This window comes from Mesoplodon mirus (genome assembly GCF_964341445.2).
Source record: "Mesoplodon mirus genome assembly, chromosome: 13".
NCBI lineage: Eukaryota > Metazoa > Chordata > Mammalia > Artiodactyla > Ziphiidae > Mesoplodon > Mesoplodon mirus.
This window is the reverse complement of record NC_138989.1, coordinates 23867570-23891309: the sequence shown is the minus strand read 5'-3', so window position 1 is coordinate 23891309 and position 23740 is coordinate 23867570. Positions and strand designations below refer to the sequence as shown.

The 23740-nt window shown below is 56.7% G+C and overlaps 2 protein-coding genes across 9 annotated transcripts in view; both read right to left on the bottom strand.

Moving 5' to 3' along the window:
* Positions 1–1583: 1583 nt before the first annotated feature.
* Positions 1584–8328, bottom strand: SLC35E4 (solute carrier family 35 member E4). Its single transcript, XM_082641412.1, has 2 exons — positions 7067–8328; positions 1584–2586 (listed from the first exon to the last, which is right to left on the bottom strand). The coding sequence occupies exons 1-2, from the start codon at positions 7683–7685 to the stop codon at positions 2153–2155; spliced, it is 1053 nt and encodes a 350-aa protein (XP_082497538.1). The 5' UTR covers positions 7686–8328; the 3' UTR covers positions 1584–2152.
* A 4767-nt stretch (positions 8329–13095) lies between these two features.
* The window catches only part of TCN2 (transcobalamin 2), a 33834-nt gene continuing 23189 nt past the window's right edge, over positions 13096–23740 (bottom strand). For 6 of the 8 annotated variants that reach the window (XM_082640092.1, XM_082640095.1, XM_082640091.1 and 3 more), the window contains 8 exons: positions 23107–23299; positions 22210–22367; positions 21023–21184; positions 19622–19794; positions 19310–19496; positions 18293–18464; positions 15806–15921; positions 13096–13668 (listed from right to left, as the gene is read on the bottom strand). In XM_082640092.1, coding sequence (XP_082496218.1) covers positions 13607–13668; positions 15806–15921; positions 18293–18464; positions 19310–19496; positions 19622–19794; positions 21023–21184; positions 22210–22367; positions 23107–23299 — 1223 coding nt within the window. In that variant the 3' untranslated portion in view covers positions 13096–13606. The remainder of the gene's footprint in view (positions 13669–15805; positions 15922–18292; positions 18465–19309; positions 19497–19621; positions 19795–21022; positions 21185–22209; positions 22368–23106; positions 23300–23740) is intronic. The other 2 variants (XM_082640097.1, XM_082640098.1) reach the window with 2 other exon arrangements.

The window sequence follows — 23740 nt, the reverse complement described above, 5'->3', positions numbered from 1 at the left end:
AATTCCCCCCACTCTGCCCCCACAACCGCCAGGGGCTGGCTCTGATCAGATGGGAGGCTCACTCTAAAGCCAAGCATTCTCTGGGGCCCAGGAGCCAGGGCCTGGGCACTGCAGGAGGCTCCTACTATTGCAGGGGGCTCCTTGAATGGGGAAGGGTCCTGAGGACCAAGGAGGCCCTACCCACCTGAAGCCATTCATCCTCTATCCTGTCTGGCCAAGCCTCAGTGCGGAGCCCGGAGGTATCCAGGCTGCACCAGGACGGGGCTGGGCCGGTAGCATCTCTGAGTCACAGGGAGGGTGGGTGGTGAGTGACTCAGCCTAGGACCACTTCCCCTCCGCAAGATGGGCCTGGGCTGAGGTCAGAGCCAGGAAACCCTGTGCCTGTCCTGCCCAGGCTGGGTGCCTCCCAGGCCCTGACTGCCCCCACCCCCAGCCTGGGGCCGACCCTCCATGCAGCCCTGTCTATCACTGGCTGGCACAGCAGTCCTCCACGAATTCTGGCTACGTGAAGGAATGCATGATTCCTCCCTGAGTCCCAGGCCCCCGAGACCCCAACCCCGGCCTGGTCTAGCTCCCATCCTCCCATTTTCCATATGAGCCTAGAGCCTCAGAGAGAGTAGATGACTAGCCCAAGATAGGGACCAAGCCCACTGGCCCCATCGTTTTCTCTCCTCCCCGGGCCCTGCCTACCAGGCTCCTCACTGGAATCCTCTCCACGGGGATCATCAGCCCATTTTGTAGATATGGAAACTGAGGCTCAGGGAGGTGAGGTACCTACCCCAGGTACACAGTGCAGCGGGCGGAGCAGGATTAGGCCCCAGGTCTCTCTAACCCAGGCAGGGACCTTATGGTTTTTAACAGGCGGCCCCCAGCAGAAGCAGGTAGGTGGCGGGAGTTAAGTGCTTACAGCCAAGGGAAGGATGAGATGTGATGCAGCTGAGTCGGGCCGGCCCTCCAGGTGCCCCCGCCCCCCAGTGCTCCTCCTTCCATGGAGCCACCCGATTCCTTGCCCTCTGTGCCCACAGCCCTGGGCACGGCCCCTCGTCCAGGCCCTTCCTTCCTCAGGCTTCTTTTTCGGTTTTTCTTTTAGAGGAGGGTTGCATGTTTGGGTTTTCACCCCCAGGCAAGAGTTTTGCCATGAGAAAGGGAAAAGCAGATGTAGGAAGTGGACAGCAGACAGGGGACCAGCACGTGCAGAGGCTCTGATGGGGAGGCTTGGTGTCGGGGGTTGGGGGGGGACCTGAAAGAAGCGGGTGCAGATGGAAGGTGGAGCCCAAGGAGGGGAGAGGAGAGAGGGGAGAGGGGAGAGGAGCCTGGTGAAGCTGTGGGGCCAGGCCCTGAGGGCCCTGTGGTCTGGGGCAGGAAGCTCTGACCTTGTCCCAAGAGCAGTGTGGAGCCACAGAAAGTGTGTGTTTTAGGAGATGCCCCCGGGGCTGCGGGAAGATGGCGTGCAGGGGCCAGAGCAGAGGGCTGGGGTGGGGGCCTGGCCAGGCCCTAGTTGGTAAGGGAGGGGTTCCTCGTTTCCTTGTGGGCAGCTGGCAGCTATCGGCCCTTGGCTGCCACCCTGAGGAATGACACAGGTGTACAAGCAAAAATAGTTTATTTGAGGACGGAAGACCCAAAATTGGGGGGCCCAGGGCTGAGGCCACAGCAGCTGCCTGGAGTTGGCACAGACGACCCCAACTCCCTAGGGAAGCCCAGCAGCAGAGAAGCCCTTCCCTGGGCCTCCTAGCTGCCTCCCCCATTTCCTGGAGGAAGGATTGTGCGACCCCCAAGAATCATCATCATCATCATCACCATCATCATCATCTTCATCATTAGAACACGGTGAGGTTTTCAAAGTTTGGCCAGCAGTTTTCGGCGTAGTAGTTGATACTAATCGTAATAATTACTCTGACGAGCACAGTGACTGTGCCGGGCTTGGACCCACCATCCAGTGGTGAGTGGGGTCTGTGATGAGGAGAGGCAGGCAGGGACAGGAGGTGGGTCTCTCTGGGAGTCCCCATTCCAGCCTCCAAGGTGGCCCTGCAGGAAGACCCATCTCCCCCGACGGCCCCAGAGGCTGCCCAGTCTCCCTGTTTTCCCATGGCCATGGGCCAAGGCTGGATTCAGGCTGAGGCAGTCCCACGTGGTCCCTGTGCTCCCTCAGGTCTCACAGACCCTTGCCAGGCTGGTCCCTCCGCCAGAAGCCCCGGCGGGCAGCCCAAGAAGCCACAAACTCACAGTTGCGGTAAAGGAACATTCCTGAAAGGGTGAGCGCAATGCCCACATAGCTGAGGGTGCTGAGGCGGCTGCCAAACAGGAGCCGGGAAAGGATGAGGTTACCCACGACAGTGAGGTTGCCCAGGACGTGGACAGTGAGGGCCGAGGTGAGGGCCAGCAGGGAGAAGCTGGCCAGGTTGTAGAGCACAGACAGGAGGCAGCTGAGCAGGATACAGGCCCAGAGGCGGGAGTCGGTGGGGGCAGGCGGCGGTGCCACGCCAGCCTCCAGCACCAGGGCCGCGCCTGCCAGCAGGCAGAAGCTGGGCAGCGAGGTGGCATACAGCAGGGTCACCGCGTCCAGCCTCTCCTCCTGCAGCAGGGCACCTGCAACCAGGACAGCAGCCATCAGCACCCGGAGCGAGACAACCCCCATGAGGCCAACCCGGCATGACCTCCTCCTCGGCCCATCCTCCAGGAAGCCTGCCTGCCCCAACCCCTCAGGCGGAATTAGTGGCTCCCGCTCTGTAATGGGAAGGTCAAGAATCCAGAGTCAGACTGCCTGAGTGGTGACCCAGGTCCCCTCCTGACTACCTGTGACCTGGCACTTAACCTCTATAGGCCTAGGTTTCCTCACCTGCAAAATCGGAGGATAATAAAACCTTAAATATGCAGGGTTGTTGTAAAGATTAAAATAGATAATGTACATAAAGCCCTTAGAAGGTAAGTGCTCAGTAAATGTAGAAAGATAAGATAAATAAGCGTTACCACCCACTACTCCCACAGGCTGAAACAATAATCTGCTTGTGATGTCCCACTGATCAATAAACATGAAAAAAAAAATTCTTCAGGGGCTCCCCAGGTCCTGGAGAAAAACATCCTGGGCTCTTAACCAACTTTGAAGGCCCTGAACCAAGCGACCCCGACCCAGCTTTCTTGGCTTCAGCCCTTCTCGCACCCTCAGCCCCACAATGCAGCTCCCACGCCAGAGTAGGGACAAGCCACCAGCAGCCCAGTTCTGCCACTTACTAGCTATGTGGCCTTTAGCTTAAAAAAGATAGAGAGTTTGAAATAATAAAAACTGTTTGAATCAAATGTTCGATCACTTATGACCACTGGGATGACAGGGAACAACAAGGTCATTTCTTGCTCCTGGCTGTCACTCACTGTTTATCGCTGATAATCAGCATCTTTTGCTACCAACGCTGGGGCTTGTCAAGATGAATCCAGGACGCAGAGGAAAACTTAGTCTTTGCAAGGAAAACTTAGTCTTTGCAAGGAAAGAGGGAATCCTACCACCTTGCACATGTGTGCCTGTGTGTGTGTGTGTATTCATGTTACAACCCAGCTGGTTCACAAAACCAGTGGTGCCCATCATAAGATCACACCCGGCTCAGATGAAATGATAGTACTTGCATGAAGGCAACGAGACAGTTTTTGTGGAGAGAGATGAGTCATGGCTCCCCATCCCCGCCCAGGGCTCTCTGAGCCTCTATGCATTTTCTGACACACACTTTCCAAAGAGCCACAGAGGCACTTACTCATAGGCTATGCTTAGAATAGGAAATCTTATTTCTCTCTCCATTTCATTCTGATGTTTTGGCTTTGTTCTCTAGGCAACAGTCCTTCCATCAAGCATTTCTAGAAATGAACAGATAACTGGAATGCCTCCTGGGCCTTTGGCAAATTTCACCCTCTGAGAGGCAGCCAGGCAGGAAGGTCCTAACTTCCTCCTCCTGCGACTTGCTCCTGTTCTGCATCCCACCCAGCCCTCTGCCTCCCTCTGCTGCAGTCCAGGGAAAGAGCAGGGATCCTCTGCCAGAGGCCACCCACCCGGGGCCCCAAAATGCCAGCCTGTCATACTGACTCCTCAGCGACCCCTCCTCTGCCAGCTCCCACCAAACCCTGCATTTCAACCTCTCCTGGGACTTCCCTGGTGGTCCAGCAGTTAAGCCTCTGTGCTCCCAATGCAGGGGGCATGGGGTCGGGGAACTAAGATACGGCATGCCACACGTGTGGCCAAAAACAAACAAACAAAAACCAAACAACCTCTCTTCCTCCAAAGACACTTTTGTTTCAGCATCTGAACACGCCAAGCTTCAGTCACCTGTGGACAAATGTTCTCTAGACCCCATTCCGCTGGCTTCTGGCTTATCCCGTCTCTGCTCCATCACGAGCTGTGTGATATGACACAAGCCGCCCTCTATGCCTGTCCCCTCGTGGGAGCGTGGGCAAGGTGACAACATGCCCCTCACGGGGGCCTGTGAGGTGCTGAGTGCAGGGCCTGGTGCCCAGAAGCAACTGCTGGCCACAGCAGCTGTCACCATCCCCCACACGCTGCCCCGGCTGGCTGACACCCGTGCCCTGGCAAGCCCTGCTTCCCCCTCCCAGAACGCCCTTTCCTACTCTGACTGTATGAAGAGCTGGGCATGGTGTGGGCACACAGTGAGGGCTCAGCAAGTGTTCGCCACTATTATTACATTATTGTCACCATCACTGCCTGCCTCCTCCCCCAGGCAGCCTTCTCTGGTTTCCCCTAGAAGTAGCCACCCAACCACAGCTATGGCCACCTTGGCTCTAGCACTTCTCCCCTGCCTTGTGATCTCTACTTCTCCTCACCAGCCTGAGAGCTCAGCGGGCAGGGTCAGGTTGTTCCCTCATGCAGGTGGATGTAGCTGAGGACAAGTCTCAGCACGCTGGCACCCCCATTTCCCAGCCTTTCTGTGAGTGGGAAGGTGGCATCACTCCTCTCCCCGTGTAGCCCCCCAGGTCCACAACTGGCCCAGGAAGGAGAGATGCTGCTGGACCTGCCCGTGGCTGCTGGGCACTCCTCTTTCTGGACTTTCATCCTCTGCTCCCATGGAGTCTGCCCTCAGGGAAGGAGCTGGTGTCAGCCATTCACACTCTAGTCTAAATTTGGCCCTGATGACTTTCCTCGAAAGTCTGGCAGTAGAAACCTCCTCTTGTCCAAAACCCATCTCACCCCTTATCTCCAGTCTGTTCCTCCCCACCTCTGCTGGGCTCCCATCTCTGTTGGTGGGGCCTCCAGCCTCCTAAGCTCCCTCCTTAGCACCCTGAGCCAAGGAGTTTAACCAGCCTGCCAATTCTGCCATCAGACCATTAATAAATCCACCATTTAAGGGGTACCTTACCTGGGCCAGGCCCCAGGCTATGTGCTGGGGACATGGAGCTGCCTCAAAACCAGGCCATGCCCTCTCAGAGCTCCTGTCTGGTGGGAGGCAGACAGGTAAACAAGAGGCTATAATACAAGGCAGGTGGAGTCCTGATGGAGGAAGCAGAGGATGCTGTGGGCACCTAGAGCAAGCATCCAACCTCCTTCAGGGGCAGGCAGGAGACAAGGAGAGAGCTGGCAGAGCCAAGGAGCAGCCTGATGCCAGGTACCTGCCACCCCATGTCCATGTGCCCGAGGCCTGGCCGGCCATAGCCTGTCCTGCAGGCTGGGGCTCCTCCTGTGTGAGAAGCGCTGGGCCTCAGCAGGCGTGATGTGAGCTTTGAGGCTGGGGCCTTCCCAGCCTTCTGGCCCTGCCCAGGGCAGGGTACAAGGTCAAGTTTCCCACTGACTCATGCCCAGAACTCAGGTCCCAGCTCTCATGTAACCTGAAGGCAAAAATAGAACTGGGCTTTGGCCCCACCTCAGGGCCCTGGAGGATGGGTACAGGGACTCTGGGTCCTGGCTCCAATGACTCTAAGACAGGGCTGAGCTCTGACTTCAACCTTCTCTGGCTGCAGGCTGCCCTAACCCCAGCCCAGGGCCCTTGGAGCAGCCCCTTCTCTCTCCCAGGCCTGGGTCACAGGATCTCAGAGCTGAAAGGGAGGGAGACCAAGAAAGCCCTGGGATTATCAACTCTGACCTCCACCAAACAGATGGGGAGACTGAGGCCCAGACAAGATCCAGATCTCCCCTTCTGCCCAAGGTTGCCCAGGAAGCACGAGCCCAGGTGTGGCTGGAACCCAGGCCTCCCCAACCTGAGTGGGCACCCTTGGGTTGAGGCAGAGAGATGGTGGAGGCTGTGACTCAAAGGACCCTCAGTAGGACAGGCAGGAAGGTGGTCTCCACCCTCAGGCAGAGTGATTTAGCAGGGGCTAGGCCTGGAACCTCCACCTTACCCTCTGTCCAGAGCCCCCAACCCCCTTTCATCAGAGCTGAGGTCAAGAGTCACATGGACTAGGATTCCAGTCCTTAGGAGCTGTGTGACTGTGGGCAAATCATGAACCTCTCTGGGTCTCAGTTCCAGCATCTTGTAAAATGGGGATGAAGGTGGTGGTTGCCATGAAGATTCAAGGTCAACACCTAGCATGGGACCAGTTACACTGCAGCTCCCAGTAAACACCAGCCCTTCCCAGACTTAGCAAAAGCCCTCGACTTCCAAATCCCAGCTCATGGCCTTGCCCTCTTTCTCTTTCCCTAGTCTCCACTATCAGGCCTCCCTCAGGTCCATAGCCTTATGTCACATCACTTGAACGGCATGAAGTCTGCCTGCCTGGGTTCAAATCTTGCCTCTGCTGCTCACATGGCCCAGGGAAAGCCCCTCTACCTGTCAAATGGGGACAATATAGTGACTTCCTAGATCAGGTATGGAGATCCAGGCTTGACAAAACATGGACCACAGATCTATGGCAGTCAACTGGACGAAACACTGATTGGGCCTCTAGAGCCTAAGTCTGGGGCCTGGAACTCACTGAGAGGCTGGCCCTTTCTGAGCCTCAGTTCCTGACTCTTCCCGAGCCATGTGCCTCAGTTTCTTTATCTATAAAACTGCATAATGGCCATGGCCCCTCACAGGGCCACCCAGGCCACACTCCCACCCCGATCCCCACCTCTTCAACCAGTGTCCTGGGTACTCACTCTGCTGAATGGACTTGAGCCCACGGAGGCAGGTGGCCGCCAGCAGGAAACCACAGCCAGCTGGGGGTGTCCGGAGCTCTCCGGCCAGGCTGCAGGCGGCCCCCAGGCAGAGAAGGCCCATGGCGGCGAACTGCAGTGGGTGGTGGCGGCGGCCGAGCAGCAGCGCAGACAGAGCCAGCGTGATCAGTGGCGTGGTGGTGGTGGCCAGCTGCGCTAGGTCCAGGGGCACAGCGCTCAGGCCCACGTTGCCACAGGCCATCGAGGCGCCTAACGTGAGGCTGAGCAGCAGCACTTGGCGGCGGGTGCGGCCGGGCATGGGGCGCCGTGCCCCCGGGTGGCATGCCAGCGCAGCTGCCAGCATGTGCAGCGCCGAGAGCAGCAGGGGCCGCCCGAAGCCGTGCACCGTGAAAATCCACTTGTTGAGGCTCGACATGCTGGCTCCCGCCAGCAGCCACACCAGCGCTGCCACGGCCACCCAGGCCCGGCCAGGCCGCTGTAGCGCCAGCGGGGTGTCAGGGGGCCACTGGGGGAACCCAGCCCACCGAGCACCGCCAGCCACCGCCACTGCCTCAGCTGAGGTCATCCTGCCGTCATGGCGCTCCCGCGGGCAGCGGCACATCCGTACCAGTGGGGCCGGGGCAGGAGGCCGGCTCCCCAGCGACCAGCTCTGGGCCACCAGAGAGCCCCACTGTGGATCCCGCTCGGTCTCAGGTGAGGGCACTGCTACTTGTGCCCGGCCTGCGGCAGCCGAGGTCCAAGAGCTATGCTGTGTCCCCGGCTCAGGCAGGGCAGAGCCTAGGTCGCTTCTGCTGGGATGCCAGGCTCCCTGGTGCACAAGCCTGGCCTAGTAAGCGCCGGGCACCTCTGCCCCGTGCCAGGCGAAGTCTCCACTCTTCTCCCCTCCTAGTGCCCACGCTACGCTTACATGGAATCCTCCATCCCTATTCTCTTCAGTCCAAACCCCAGGTCCTCCAGCGTGCTCAGGCCAGGCCTGCAAGGGCGATGCGGGCTCCCGCGCCCGGTGGTGCCGGTGGTCCCGGTGGTCGGGCTCGCTGCCTCCGACAGTGCCCAGACCCTGCGGCGGGCTGACGCGCCGGCCTGCGCTGCGGCCGGTGTCAGACGGCGAGCTCGACTCAGCTCGGCTCCGGCAGGGCCTCGGCGCCAGCTCCGGCTCCCGGCGGCTCAGGCTGCGGCGGGGTCTCTCGCCAGGTTCGGGCGGAGAGCGAGGCTCCGTGCTCTAGGCCCCGCCTCCGCGGCCGCCCCTCGAGCCTCGCCCGGAAAATTGGGCTGAGCCCCAGGCGCCACCTCCGGCCAGGCTCCGCCCCCGAAGCCGAGAGGGATGTCTCGCCCCTCCCCCACGCCGCCCGCTCGCAGCTCCTCCTCCATCAGCCTAGCTTTACCTCCGTCAGCAGACCTCTTCCTAGCTGGAGTGGTCAGCCTGTCTGTCCCCCATCCCCACACCGGTGGAGGATCAGGCCCCTCCCCACCCAGCGCCAAGGCAGGCCCCCCATAGAGATGAACACACGGCGGGAGACCCTGGGGTATCTTTCTGAGGGAGCCTGATAAAAAGCCCTAGCCCATCAAGAGATTTCATTTTCAAGGACACCCTCCCCCCAGGAGACCTCATCCTAGGACCAGTCTCGGAACCACCCAATCTCTGGCCAGTTATCCCGTGGAGCCTCAGCATCCGGAAGAGTTGGACCACGGGGCCCCTTAATACCCCTCCCTCTCCCCTCCCTAACCCGAACACCTCCTCCCTCTCCCAGCCCAGGGCGGGCCCCCTCTAGGCAGGCAGAGGGAAGCTGAATCACCAAGGCCACCCACAGCTGCGGAAGCAGGGTCCCGCCGGCCAGCATCTATCCCTGGCCAGCAGCCCCTGTCCCATCCCCTGGGCACTCAGAGCTGACTCATAGCTGAAATTCCTGGGGTCCACCCTCTGCCCCCATCCCTGGCAGGACAAAGAGCCCTAGGTGGGCTGGGAGCCAGAGCAGCTGCCACTAAGCCTTTGCCCCTGCATCGGTGTTGGGTAAACAGCACACCCCAGAGCAGGACAGGCTGATAGGGATTCCAGGCTGGGCCCTGGCCTCTCTGAGCTCAGGAGTCCAAGTGTGCAAGAATCACTGCCCACTGTGAGCCTCTTTCCTGACGTCCAGCTTCCTTCTCTGTGGAAGTTCCTTCCCACTGGGACACGGTTCACCCCTAGCCTGTCGTCTGACCAGCAAGTCCTTGATGGAGCAACAAGACCGCAAAGGGAGACCGCTCATCTCGGTCCACGGCGCCCTCTGGTGGTCAGAACACAGAATGGCTGCAAGTGTCCCCTAATCCCCATCACAATCCTTGGACTGGGATTAAAATTCCCCAGCCTCACTACTGTTTCAGACCTGCTGAATTCAGATACCCTCTGGTGAGCCCAGGGATGTGAATTTTTTTTCATTTGCCTCTGATGATTCTGACACCCGCATGAGCCTGCAAATCACTGCTGAATAGTCCAAACTGTAGGGCAGGAGATTTCCAGGTGAAAGACCAAAATATGCAGGTATTTAGATGGGGTTTTTCCAGGAGTGGTTGTGGGAGGGAAACTGAGCCAGCCAAGGGGGCAGCCCCCCTAGCCCCACATTTCCTGAAGAGGAGGAATCAGGGCCCCTAAGGGTTAGATTCTTTTTGAGATTTTGTCAAGTTTTCCAGTTAAGCTCCCTTTAATTAAAAAAAACAGCAATGAATTAAAAAATAGTAAACACCCCCCAATCTTCTAAGAGCTGAGCTACTGCAGAGTGGTAGGCAGTGTCTACACCTCCTCCAAGACTGCCAAAAAGCACTCCCACCTGCCCGGCCTGGTGAGGGGTGAGCTATGAGGAATGAGGATTAACCAAGATGAGGCCTGTGTTGGCCTTGGTGGGAGGGAGAGAGCTGTACATCCTTGAGGGGGAGGAGGGGCGAGGGGGAGGCTGAGGGCAGAGCCCAAAGCAGGGATCGTGCAGCTTGAGTGGTGGTGGGGGATTCAGACCACGTCTACCTGGCTCCAGAGCCCCAGTTTTTAACCTGCCTTGACCTGCAGGCAGCAAGACTCTCCACAGGATGTTCCCTTGTGGGAGAATGGCGGGGGTGGGCACCCAGCTTCATAGAGGGCAGCAAGGGCTCCTTCGCACCCCTTGAGGTCCACCTCAACGCCCAGAGCAGCCCCGAGCAGCCTGCCCCTGCCCACAGGCTCTCATATCCCTCCGGTCTGAGTGCTGCCCTTCACCTGCCGCCCCCCACCGCTGCTGCGGGAAGCAGGTGATTCGGGGCGGGACCCTGGGAGGCACCAGGAGGGAAGAAGAACCCATTTCCAGCAACTGAGCTGCAGAGGCTTGGGACAGGTCTCTTCTCTTGTCGCTGCATGTCTCTAGACCAGTCACTTCACTGCGGGGCCTCAGTCTCCCCATCTGTGATCTATGATGAGCTCACCGGCATGAATGTAAACCAAGGCGCCACCCCACAGTTGTGAGTTAGGAACAGGCTGCGCGAGGGGACGCGGCTTGTCTGGAGTCACACAGCTCTAAATGCAGGCCAGACGCAAACCTGGGCCCCCATTCCAGAGCGGCCACTGCTTGTCAGACTCTTACTGTGGACATGACTGTCCTCCCACCCATGCCCCTTCTCGGGGTCCCTGCTGATGGAGCCAGACTAGACACATGACCCAGGGCCCAGAAGTGGGCTGTGCCGGTCAGACCCCTCTCCAGGCTTTGGGACACAGGCTAAGAAGATAAGAGGGCCTGGGGAATTAAACTGGAAGTCAGCAGAGTCACTGCTGGGGCCACGTTCAGAGGAAGCTGACGGAGGGGGAGGACATGGAGAGGAGAGAGCCTGAGGGTAGTGCAGGGATGGAGCCCTGAGCCCCAACTTCCATTTCCCTACTGCCCTCGGCTGCCCTTAAATTGGTGGGCTGAGTCTTTTCAGCAAATATCCTTTTTTATTTTTATTTTTTTTGCCACCCCGAGCAGCATGTGGGATCTTAGTTCCCTGACCAGGGATCAAACCCATGCCCCCTGCAGTGGAAGCATGGAGTCCTAACCACTGTACTGCCAGGGAAGTCTGTCAGCAAATATCCTTTGATTTGAGCAGGATTCAGTAGCTCCCTGCTGCTCAGAGCCAAACACACCCCGACTAAGACAGTTCCTTCAGAGGGAGGATCACATCCAGACCATGGACGCTGAAAGCCCAGTGCAGGGGTGCTCCCTTCAGTTAAGTCCACCCTCCCCCTAGCCTGGCCTGGGGCCTGCCACAGCTGACGTCCCCTATATGGGAGGGGCCCTGGCTTCCTCGGGAGGTGGGGAGGCAGCAAGGCGGTGCAGGGGCAAGGGCTGGGGTCAATGGGTGGGGACCTTGGCTCTGACACCCACAGGCTGTGTGACCTGAGGGAAGCCACAGGTCTCTCTGAGCCTCCACCCTTCTGTGAGGAGAGGGTCCCAGGGCAGGTCTTGAATCCTCTCTAAAGCGCCCTTGGCCAAGATTAAGAAAGGACAGGTGAACAAGCACTCTGGGGATCTGGGCACAGACATTTCACCTTCAAAACGGAGGCGGCTTTTTCATTTGGCTTTCAGGTACTTGCATGTCTGTAAAGCATTTTTTAAATCGCTTACTTCCCCTACTTGCCCAGACCCTAAATATCGGAGGAAGAAGCACATGTTTAATTCATGGCGTGGACGGCTCTGTGACAGTCACTGTGAAACCTGACATGCTGTCAGAGGGCCCCTCCAAGGGCAGACCCCCTTCCTAACCTCGGTGGGGTGGGGCTTGTGGGGTGCCTGCCTGGCCTGAACCCTACTTCCCAGAGGGCAGCCCAGAGCCCAGGCCCTCCCACAAAGAGGCAGGGTCCCCACCCCACTGGCCGCTGAGGCCTGGGGTGGCGCCTGACTGTGTCTTGGGGAAAAGCTCTAGGGTCCTGGGCCTTCAGTTGCATTTGGACTCTGCCATGTAATCCTAATACTTGCCAACTAAAACTTGTCAACTGCCATCTGCCTCCATGAGGATTAGGTCACTAGCCCCTGTAGCCACTGACCTTCAACACACCCTGAAAGGAGTTCAGGGTGGAGATCAGGAATGAGGCACTCTGTGCTCTGGGAAAAATAGGCAGAACAGGCAGTTATTTTTAGAAGATTTTATGAGCCCAATTCTTGCATCTTCTCTTATCTAGAAAAGCACTAAAATCATTAATGGAGCCATCTGCTCCTGGTGACTAGCAGTAACCTTCACAAGACGAGCAGCAGGTCTCTGCCAAAATGTGTGCTTGACCACATGTACCCCCTTCGCTAAGATCATATATAGTGCTGACCCCTCCCCTACCTCTTCAGAGCAGTTTCTCAGAGCTATCTGAAATGCTGTCTCCTGGGCTATAGTCCTCATTTTGCCCCAAATAAAACTTAACTCGTGGGCTTCCCTGGTGGTGCAGTGGTTGAAGGTCCGCCTGCCGATGCAGGCGACACGGGTTCGTGCCCCGGTCTGGGAAGATCCCACATGCTGCGAAGCGGCTGGGCCCGTGAGCCATGGCCGCTGGGCCTGCGCGTCCGGAGCCTGTGCTCCGCAGCGGGAGGGGCCGCGACAGTGAGAGGCCCGCGTACCGCAAAAAACAAACAAACAAAAAAAAACTTAACTCGCTACTCTCACGTTATGCTTTTTTTTGTTTGTTTTTGTAAGTCGACACAATCATGAAAGCCCCTGATTTTCAGTGTTTGAGTCGAGGAGCCAGGAGGCCTCCCCAGGCCAGGTCTGTCGTCTCCTAAGCCACGCCCCCCCACCAGACACTCTCCCTCTGTAAAGCAGAGAGGAAAACAGAAACATCAACAACCTCAGAGTTGTGCAAGAGAGCATCCAGCAAGTACACGCCCCCTGAGCAGTAATCAGCGTCACCACCGCCAGCACCATTCCTGTGCACCCCCCACCCATACCCAGGAGAATGCTCACCCCCTCCTCTGCTCCCCACGGGCCTCTCTCCCCCTTCTCTGCTCCCAGCCCCAGCACGGGCTCCAAGCATGAGGCATCAGGACCCTGGGGCATGTGCACAATCAATTCTTTAATCATTCTGGAGGTGGGCTGACAGCAGCCCTGCAGAGCCCTCGCCAGCTGCTATGCCGCAGTCAGCTCTGGGGCAGCAGCCCCGATGGAGTGAAGAGTGGAAAGCTATGGTCAGGGCCACAGAGCTCTCCTTGCAGGACCCCCATCCCAGAGCAAGCGGTACTCACAACGCCAGCAGCCGGTGGCCTCCTCGTGCCAAGGAGTCTGAGATGCTCACGCCCTCCAGCCTACGAGTGGCCTTCACGGGACACCTGCGGGGCCAGGTGGGGCCAGACCTGGGCAGTCAGACCTGCCGGGGAAGGTGCTGGGCTCCCTGCTCCAGGGTGGGTGGTGGTTTAGGACCCCCACAGGGGTGGTGGCTGTGGCGATCCGGGGACAAGTGCACAAGAGGAGGCAGCAGGGTCAGGCGTGTGCCTGTTACAGGGATGTCTGGAGGGAGGGCAGAAGCCCAGGAAGTGTGGGAGGCAGCTGGGGTGGTAAGCCTGGGGTCTACCAGCCAACCAGCCTCAGCTCGATGGCTTCTCCATCCCTGGGTCTGTAGTCAGCAATACCTGCAGAAATATTGTGGGATGGGAGTTAACAGGGCGGAGTGTTCCCCCCACCAACCTCAACTTCTGGACCCCTGCCCTGAGGCCACGGTCTGTAAGATGGGCTCAGGGCTTGGTGGTGGGAGACTGGGGGCCTGTCCAGAGCCAGTCTGGAGACTCTGAACTCAGTTGTGACCTCAGGGTCGCTGAGACCCACAGGCTCATTTTGCAGTGGGGGACCCCCAGAGGGTGTGGGAGGGTATGGGACAGCACACCGGATAACCAACATGGGGCCAAAGGAACCAGAGACCCTGACAGCAGCTGACCGGCAGGGTCACTATCTTCATAGTCCCCCAAAGGGCCATCAGGAAGAGGGACCTGCTCGGTGTGGTCTGGGGACTATGAGTGAAGTCAGCCTTTGCTCACTAGGGACAATCCAGGCTCCAGCACGACACCTCGGTCAAGCCCCAGCTCTGCACTCACTAGGGGTGTGACTCTGGGCAGGTTATTTAACCTCTCTGAGTGCTGGTGTTCCCATTTCTAAAGTGAGGATAATAGTGATATCAACAATCGGGCCCTCCTTTTTCCCCATGGGAGTGGGCTTCCTGCTGGAGTGGGAGTCGAGGGGGGTAGGTAGAGGACACGACCACCCACGTCTGCCTCATGGCCGAGTTCATCGGGTTCTCCCCCTCAGCTACCTCCTCTGTCCAGCCTTTATCAGTAATTGAGGCCAGATCTGGTCTCTCCACCTGTCACCTCTTGGTTTTATTTCTCAATTTGTCCAGAAGCCAGGCAGGAAAAGAGAATGCTTTTTACTGGGCTCCCTCAGCGAGTCCCACCTTCTGTAAAGCACTTGGCCCCATGCCTGGCCCATGACTAATGCCCACTAGAAGTTCCAGGTAGCAGGAGTGGGGACAGATGACCCTTAAGAGTCTGTCTCGTAACTGGGCAGATGCTCAGGGATGCTTATGACAGCTTGGGGCATAAGAGTTAAAACTGGAGACACCCTAAAGGTCCAGCAGGAGTTGATAAGCTGTGGTCCACCCATCCCACTCCACGCCAGGGCTGGGCCCTAATTGGTCTAAGCCAGTCTTGCCATGATCCCTTCTCTCTAGCCAATGATGGGCGCAGAACCTGGGCCATCTCTAGCAACAGGGATGGGTCCAGGAACGCGCCTGTGTCCCAAGTCCGCGTTCAGGATGCCAGGAGACATTTGCTGGGGGATTCAGAGACAAGTTTCCCAAGTCATAAAAGGGAGCAGCCCCAGGAAGACACAGAGTAGCCTCTCTGGAGGTAGGAAGCCAGCAAAGAGAGGAGGAGAGTCACAGGGAGGTGGGGCTAAGGCTGAAGTCCTTGCTCCCACTGGAATCTGGTCACATGAGCCAATGGATGAGCCAATGGATGTCGTGGAAGCTAGTTTGTATTACATTTCTGTTACTTGCAGCCCAAAGCACCCTGCTGGATGAGATATCCTATGTGGCTATTACAAAGAAAGGGGAAGACCTACATATATCAACACAGAAAGATGGCTACAATATGTTAAGGCTGAAAAAAATAAATTGCAAAACAGTATATAGAGCTGTGCCATTTGATATGCCAGCCATCAGCCACATGTGGCTACTGAGCACTTGAAAAGTACAAAAACCAGGCATGCAACATATGTCATTAATAATTTTGGATTGATTACATCTTGGAATGATATTTTGGATGTATTGGACTAAATAAGATATATTATTAATATTAGTTTCACCAACTGCAGAATTTAGAATTACACATGTGGCTCACATTTTATTTCTATCGGAGAGCACTGCTATAGAGTATGGCTTCATTTCTATGAATAAACAAACGTACATATTTAAAAAATTATCTGGAAGAAAATATACCAAAAGTTAAAAGAAGTTATTTCTGGGTAGTGGATTATGGGCAATTTTAATTTTCTTCTTTTTTGCCTATCTGCTTTCCTAGAGTTGCCACAATAACATATATAAAAATTCTTCAGAATACAGTTAAATATATTATATGCAAACTTGAGCATCAGTGGTTATCTGAGGCTGAGGCCCAGGAAGGTTCAGGGGAAAGTTGGCATGAGTCGACAAAGCCTCAGTGCTGGGACAGGGCTGGGCTGGGGACACATCCAGAGGGGGCTGGCCACCAGACTCACCTTGCAGCAGGGGGGTGTCGGGGGCTCGGAGGAGTTGCCAGAACTCACGTTCCCCAGCTTTCTTCCCCATCACGGAGGTCAGGTAGGGGCCTGACAAGGAGGCCTGTGTTCCATACCTAAGAAAGGGGCAGGCAAAGAGGGAGAAAAGGTGACTTTTGCTCCCCTCGACCCAGGGGCAGAAGCAGAACCACCCACACAAGGCAAGTCCTGTCCTCACTCTCAGGGCAGCGCGAGCCAAACCCTTCCTGGGCCACCCCACCATGGGTCTCTCCTCCACGCCTCCTCTCCAGCCCCACGGACACCGCCCACTCGGGGTACTGCATCCCCTCTGGGGGGCTGACATTGCATGGGGTGGGAATCAGAAGCTGACAATGGCCCATGAGAAACAGTGAGGCCAGCGTGAGAAAGAAGCAGGAACAGGCAAGACAGAGGCAGAAACACCCAGTGGTGGCTCTGGGTCTCTGGTTCCAGAAGTTTCTGTGGCTCAGGGGCACCCCCATCCTTGTGGCTGGGTTGCTCAGTCTTCTCTCCGACTGTACACACCCCATGCTCCCCACTACCAGAGAGGCTTGGATTAGATTCCTGGCTTTTGCAGCCAAGAGACTCCTTCTTCATGCCACCCTTCCCTGACGCCACTGCCACAAACACAAAGGGATCCCGGATCCTAGTTCCCGGACCAGGGATCAAACCCGCGCCCCCTGCAGTGGAAGCCTGGAGTCTGAACCACTGGACTGCCAGGGAAGTCCCCAAAGGGATCCTCTTAAAACACTGTGGCCCTGTCCTTCCTGTCTCCTTATCAATGGTGTTGTTCTTAGAGAGGGAGGGTTTTCATAGTTTTAAGAAACAGAAATACCCTCAGGGTGACCTGGTCAAAGGGAAGGTTTTAGGCAGCAGCCCGTCCCCAGTCCTCCCTTAAGTGCAGGGCCACATGGCTGCCCGGAGAACTGCTCTGTACTGGCCTCTCTCCGTTTCTCTCTCTCCTCTTTCTGTCTCTTTCTCTCCATCTCTCTCTGTCTCTTTTCCTCTATCTCCTTCTAGAATCCAGCTTTCTCTGCTGTGCACTCACATGCCTCAAATGTGCCTCCACACCCCCTCCAACACCAAGAGAATCATTTCTCAGATTGGTATCCCTGACGTTTTCTGAGTCCTGGAGTTCTGAATAAAAATGTTAAGTTCAAAATTTTTTCCATTTTGATGACAATATCCAAACACAAATACCAGCAGGTTCTAGGTAATCCCAGGGCCTGCCGGACTAAGGCCTCCCAAGGGTGCCCAGGGTGTGTGGCCCCCAGAGGACTGAGGTTGGCTTGGTAATAAGTGGCATGTTCGGGGCCAGGGAAGAGTCTACAAGCTGCAGCTGCCTGTGCAAACTCCGCCTGATGGCAGCTCAAACCTGAGAAAGTGCTGAGCATGTCAGGCTCACTGGCACTGGTGTGTACACCTGCTCCTCAGCAGACAGTCCCTATTTGAATGTTATTGGTTTCACAGTTTTCTTTGTACTTAATTTGCAAAGCTGTTTAGGATTTATAGCCGCCTAAGAGCCAAAAACAGAAAGGACTTTAAATAGTAAACATTAGTACACATCTAAGACGTATTATTACAGAAATCACTTAACCTGGGGTCTGGGGGAATTTTCATCCTTTATAGGGGTTTTTGCGTATCTCTGGCCTGAAATTCCCTGCCCCAGACGACCCCAGGGTGCCAGCTGTGAGTCCTCCCTGGCAGCAGGATGCTGTCCTTTGGGAGCTCCAGTTGGGGACAGAAATTGGGACCCTCTCAAACTGAGGCACATTTTTCTAGAAGAGAAGTCTGGGGTCTAGTGGGGTCTGGTGGAAGGTACTCATCCTCTGGGCCAGATTCTCACTGGTGATCTCTCCCATCTTATTTGGGCACAGACACAGCTGGCACAGAGCAGTGCTCTGGAAATGCTTGTCCTCAGATCCGTCAAATCTCAGGGTGAGAAGCAAGTTTAAGGCTGTTGTCCCACCTCCACATTCCGCAGAGGGCTTGCGCAGGTAATTAAATAATCACAGGGATTAGACCAAGATCGCTTGATAATAAAAATTCTTATTCTTCTGAAAGCTAACATGTATCGAGCACTTCTAAGTGCGGGACCCTGCACACAAAAAGCATGTACCATGTCCTCTCTGCGCACTAATTCCTGGACTCCTGCATGGGCTCTGGTGGATGTGGGGAGCACAACTGCCATCCTCGTGAGCTGCAGGAAAATAACTGGCCTGGTCCCTAGCTGGAGAGCGGCAGAGCTGGGATTCCAGATGTGGAGGGTCTGCCTCGGGAGCCTGCTCTCCTAATCATGATGCCTGTTTCCGTCACAGCGTGGGTGAGTCGGCGGCGGAGAAGGTGGAAGAGAGCCCAGGCCTCTCCCAAGGGAACCCTCTCTCCATCCCTTGCCCCATCCATGTCCCGTTTTGGGGATGTGGGGTTGAGTCGGGTGAGGGCTGGGAGATGGGGGGTGGGCAGTCTCACCTGAATCTGCTGTGCTCCTGGGCCTTCTTCAGGACATCTTCCAAAGAGGAGCTGACAGGGACAGAGACGGAGTGTCTGTACGAAGAAAAGATGCTGGAGACCTTCAGCGTGACATGGATGAACTCTGGGACTTGGGTCTGTGAAGGGGTCTCTGTAGCTGGTTCCAACAGGACTGTGCCAGGGAGAGGGGAAGGGGCAGTTGGTCTGAGGGCAGGGGGCCAGGCCTTAGTCCTCCTTTCTTCCCTGGAAGACACTGTGGCCCATCGAAACCTCCTCCTTCCCCTCGGTCCCATCCTGGTCAACACCACCACCACCTGGCTGCCTTCCCAGCCTCCCCTGTCCCTCAGCTCCCACCACCCTCGCCACCCAAGGTCAGGCCCCTCACTGGTTTTTCTGCCTCTAGGATCCCCCTCCCACCTCTCTGCCACAAGCACCCCCCACCCAGGGTTCTTTTTAGAACATACATGTTACCTCTGAGGGCCTCCCCTCCTTTTCACCCTCCTGCCTGCCACTCCAGCTCATTGTCTCAGACTCCACTCTTTAGGGAGGCCCTTCCTCCCAACTCCAGTCTTGTACACCTCTGAGCCTTTGCCCTTGCTGCCCCCCTCCCTGCTCTGCCTTTCCTTCCCTCTTCTCCACTGGCAAATCTCACCCACCCACCCCAGTCCCTCCCCAAGATGAAGCCCTGATTCAAGCAGCTAACTGGGACTCATTATGATGTATCAGAGCTAATCAAACTGTGTCTCTCGCCATTCATTCATTCGAACACTTCTGTACTGGGGATCACACAAGGGGCTGGAGATTCATGGCCTGCCCACAGCTCACCATTTGATATCTCCCTCCCCACACTGTGAGCTTCTAGCATCTGTGACTGCATCTTAGCTGCCCGTGTGTCCCACGCACACCTGCAAACCCCTGTTGACTCAGTAAATCAAGATGGAGCAAGTTCCCTTCCTGGGACAGGCAGACCTCACTGCAGATTGAAAAGAGCAGGGCTTCTATGAAAGGCCCGGCTACCTCTTGGTGCCTCACAGTCTGGGGAGATGAGATCCACATAGCTCTTCTGGTTCAGGATGGGCAGCAGCTGAGAAATCATGAGAGGGTTCTGGAAGGCCTTGTGCTGTAGGCTGGCCAACAGAGCAGCCTTGGCCTTGAGGCATGCTGTGCCCAGCTCCACCGTGGGCCTAAGGGAGGCCATCAGCAACTGGTGACCGAATGGGGAAGAGGAGACGGGTCAGCCAGCGGGGAGGGGCCAGGTCTTCCAGCACCCCACCGGTCCACCTCCCACCAGCCACCAGGGTGGAGCCCAGCCCAGAGTCTCCTTCCCACCTGCAGTGCCAGAGGGGTGCTGTAGACATTCCCAAAGTGGCCCTCTGGGGTCTGGGCTTTCAGGATCTTCTCTTGCACTCTCCTGAGGGCCACAGTGCTCCGGTTTCTCTGATTTGGGTTGAGGTTGGATAGCTCCAGACAGGAGAAGGCCAAGCCCGCCATGGCCAGTGTGTCTGCAAGGGACAGAGCCAAGTGGGGTCAGCCCGGGCAGGACCTTGGGGCAACGGGCAGTCACAGGAGGGCTGGAGGTATGGGGACAATATGGTCAGAGCAGCATTTCAGAAAGTTTCCACCAGCTAGGGGGACCAACAGCCCAGTCTGCCCAGTTTCCAGGATGGCAAACTGGGATGGGTGGTCACCATATCCCTGTCTGCTGCCTGGGGGTTAGAGGTTGGGGAGAGAGATTGGAGGAGGGAGGGCCAAGAGGACTTTAGCCTACACACTTGTTCCCAAACCTGCCTGCACTTTAGAATCACCAGGGGAGTTTGTTTGATTTTTCTTTTTTTCTTTTTTTTCCTGGCCGTGCTACACAGCTTGTGGGATCTTAGCTCTCCAACCAGGGCTCAAACCTGGGCCCTCGGCAGTGAAAGAGCAGAGTCCCTACCACTGGACCGCCAGGGAATTCCTCACCAGGAGATTTTTAAAGGAGCAGGTGCCTGGGTCCACCCCCAGGTGGTCTGGTTTATTAGGTCCAGGGAGCTGCTTGGGCCCTGGGGGGTTTTAAGCTTCCCACCCTGGGATGATTTAATGTGTCCGCGGTGGGTTTTCTATAAGCCTCTGAGGCAGAACAAGCTCTCTGCTGGCAGGGGCCCTGCTGCCTTCTTCTCTCTGGGTACCTACCCTCCCCACCTCCAACCTACTCCATCCTACCCCACCCTATGCGAGGCACACACACTCACAGAACACAGCCAGGCCTAGAAGGAGACCTTGCAATCATGATGACAAGAAAGGGCACTGGAAACCCAAGGTCACACAGTGAGGAAGCAGATCCAGAATCCAGGCCTCAGGCCTCTCAGCTCATTTGATGAGTACATCATAGCTGTGTATCCAGAACTTTCTCCATGCTGGGCACCATGCTATGCCCTTTACATGTAAGGCATCTTTTATTGAGATGCTGCTGGGGGGTTATTTTACCAGAGAAGTTGAGCCAGACAGGCCAGCTGATCTGTCCAGGGTGACCTACAGTAAGTATGCGATGGAGGATGGGGTCAGGAAGACGGTCCAGCCCCAGCGCTGGCTCGCAGCCCCTGCACCACAACAAACCCTCACCATTGCGCTCCTAGTGGACTCGATAGGAGGGGTCCCAAGGAAAGGTGAGCATGGAACCAGGGGTGGAGGCCTTCATTTGGGGCAGGGGGCTGGAGGAGTGCCAGCCTGGCCTTCAGGGTCTGGCTCACTCACCCACAGGGAAGTGGCCCTGCTGGAGATGCTGTTCGTGTTCCACAGCATACAGGAGCTTGCCCACCACACTGTCATGGACCCGCTTCTGGTGGACACACAGGGCCAGGATGCCCAGGCCGTACTGGTAGTAGCTGGTGTGAGGGTGGCCCTGGTGATTATGCCCTGGGAGGGAGAAAACCACAGGGTGGGGCTGTCATGCTGGGCTTGAGGGGTGACCTCTCTGTCCCCTCCCAGCAACCAGCACCGCCAGCACTGGACCCATTGCCTGCACTTCCCGACACTGTCCTTTGGGTCGTGGGATCCATCTTTCCTTCATTCCCTTGACTCATACTTGCTGAAACCCCACTAAGTGTCAGGCGCTGTGCTTGGAGGTATGAATAGTGATGACAGACCAGGCACAGTGCAGCCAGGGCCTCCGGAAATAACACAACGCACGCTCAAGAGATCGTGATTGTAACTGAACTGTGGACCGAGGTCCACATAGCCAAATAACAGAGGTCTTTGAGTAGCTGGGGAGTCGGGGAAGGATTCTCTTTGAGTCAGGGATGCTGGGGAGAAAGGGCGGGGGAGAGGTAAAGGTGGAGTAGGAGTGAGCTAGAAGGGGAAGGAAACCTTCCAGATAGAGGAAACATACGTCAAGACGCTGGTTTGTGAGCTGAGAGAAGGCCAGGGTGGCCAGAGCCCACAGAGGGGCGGGCGAGTGGGTGAGCCAGAGGGTGGGTGGGCAGGGCCTGGAGAGGAGAAAAGGGCAGACAGGCTGGGCCTGAGGGCTGTGAACACAGCAGGGAGCAGCTGCTGGAGGATTTAAGCAGCACTAACAAGATCAGATTTATATTTAAAGGCTGGCTCTGTGTGTGCCAGATTGAGGTAGTAGGCAGGAAAGTTAGCGGAGAGAGGTAAGGAGTGAGTAGTAGGGAGGCTGTGCAGCTGTCCCAGAGGTGGGTAATCAGGCCAGTCTTGGTGGGTGAGCAGCAGGGCTTGCCAACAGAGTGTATGTGGGATGCAGGAAAGGCTTGATCAAGAATGGCTACCGGGGCAGGCCCAAGCCTCTAGCGGATATGGAGACAGGCAGAATGGAGGGCAGGAAAGAGGCCTGGGGAGAAAACCCAAAGTTCTGATGTAGATGTTTCACCAGACAATGTTGTCTGATGCGCCCTCCCCCGCCCCGGCAGACCTCGCCTCCTCACCAATGGCCCCCTTCTCGTCCTCCAGGAATCGCTTCAGCTGTGAGACCAGTCTGCCCCCCTTGCGGCCTCCAACAAACTCGCAGTTGGCCCGGAGAGCGAGCAGGTAGAGGGCCAGCTGGCCCATGGAGGGCTTGGCCTCGGAGTCACTGTTGTCATTGCTGGAGGCAGACATAGGACAACGCCAGTTAACAACACTTCAGTGAGAAAGTGCCACCCTGGTAAGCCTGGCTTGGGGTGCCCCACCACCACCACTATGAAGCGGAAAAAAATCCTAGCAGTTGGAACGTTTCCAAGACCTGCCAAAAGCAGATGTAGTCAGTTATGTAAGTTGTGTATGTCACGCTTATTTCATAAAGATGAGAAATTAAACTCAAGGACAAACTCTGAGGGCTCTTGCATCCAAATGACCTGTTTGCCCCACCATTTTGGTCACACTTCACCCATACGCTCTCCCCTTTCTTTCCTCTCCCTGCCCTGCATCCACTTCTCAAGAGGGAGTCCAAGCAAGAGATGCTCCATGGTGGTCCTGACCCTTCACCTCTCATTCAGACTCCCGTGCTGGACCTCAGAACAGGCTTCCTCTTAATGCCCCCTGGAAAGGGAGCACAGATAGTCCGATACTGCTGCTGGGCTCAGTATGAAAGAGTGTGGCCATGGCTTAGTAATGTCTGCCTCAGGTACCGGAGGGTACAGTAGCCGCCCAAGGGCCCCGGATTGGCATCTCCAGTCTAGTCAGACCAACCCCATTCCACAGATGGAGAAAGGCCCAGAGGAGATGAAACTTGCCCTAAGGTCTCCCAACAAAGCAGTGACAGGCCCAAACCGGAACGCAGATCTCCTGTCTCTTAGGATGTGGAGCACGCCATGGGGAAAAGAGGAGAGAGAGCGTGGCCAGACCTCAGGAGGCTCTGCTGGTAGCTGAGCTTGAGGCTGTGCAGGTAGTGGGCCTCCTTGGCCCCAGCCTGCAGGCTGGAGAGGCGCAGGCCCACGTAGATACTGGGGTTCAGCTGCTCCGGGGAGAGCCGGTCCATCCAGGGCAAGAGGCGCTGGCCCAGCCTCTCCAGCAGCGTGCTGTCCACCTCTGTTATTTCTTAGGAAAGAGAACAGGCCAAGTGAGGTCGCAGGGCCATGCCACCAGTGACACCTTACCAGGGTCTTCTCCAGGGAATCAACATCCCCACCTTATGTCACCTGGCACACACCCTACTCGTATGCGGGAGTCCGACTGTAGGGAGAGGCAGGGGTAACAGGGGAAAAGCCGGTATCCTGAAAGAGTGGCTGGAGTGGGCCAGGGAGAGGTGGTGGGCCCAGGGCAGAGGAAGCGGGTGCCAGGCAGCCACTCTGCCCATCAGGAGTGACAGAGAGACTGGATGCCCCAGGCACTGCACCCCACCTCCCTCGGTCCTCAGGCCAGCCCTGTGACGTAGGTACTGTCATCACTGCATTGCACAAAAGAGGAGACAGAAGTCCAAAGTTGTGGGAGCGTTCTACCCGTTTACAAAAACTTCAGCTCACACTGGGAACAGATTAC

Bases quoted from the DNA above. Each gene is read 5' to 3' on its own strand.
- SLC35E4 (XM_082641412.1), bottom strand. From the start codon at position 7,685: ATGTGCCGCTGCCCGCGGGAGCGCCATGACGGCAGGATGACCTCAGCT. The intron at 2,587-7,066 runs GTGAGTACCCAG...TCCTGGTTGCAG, and splicing joins GCTCAAGTCCATTCAGCAGA to GTGCCCTGCTGCAGGAGGAG.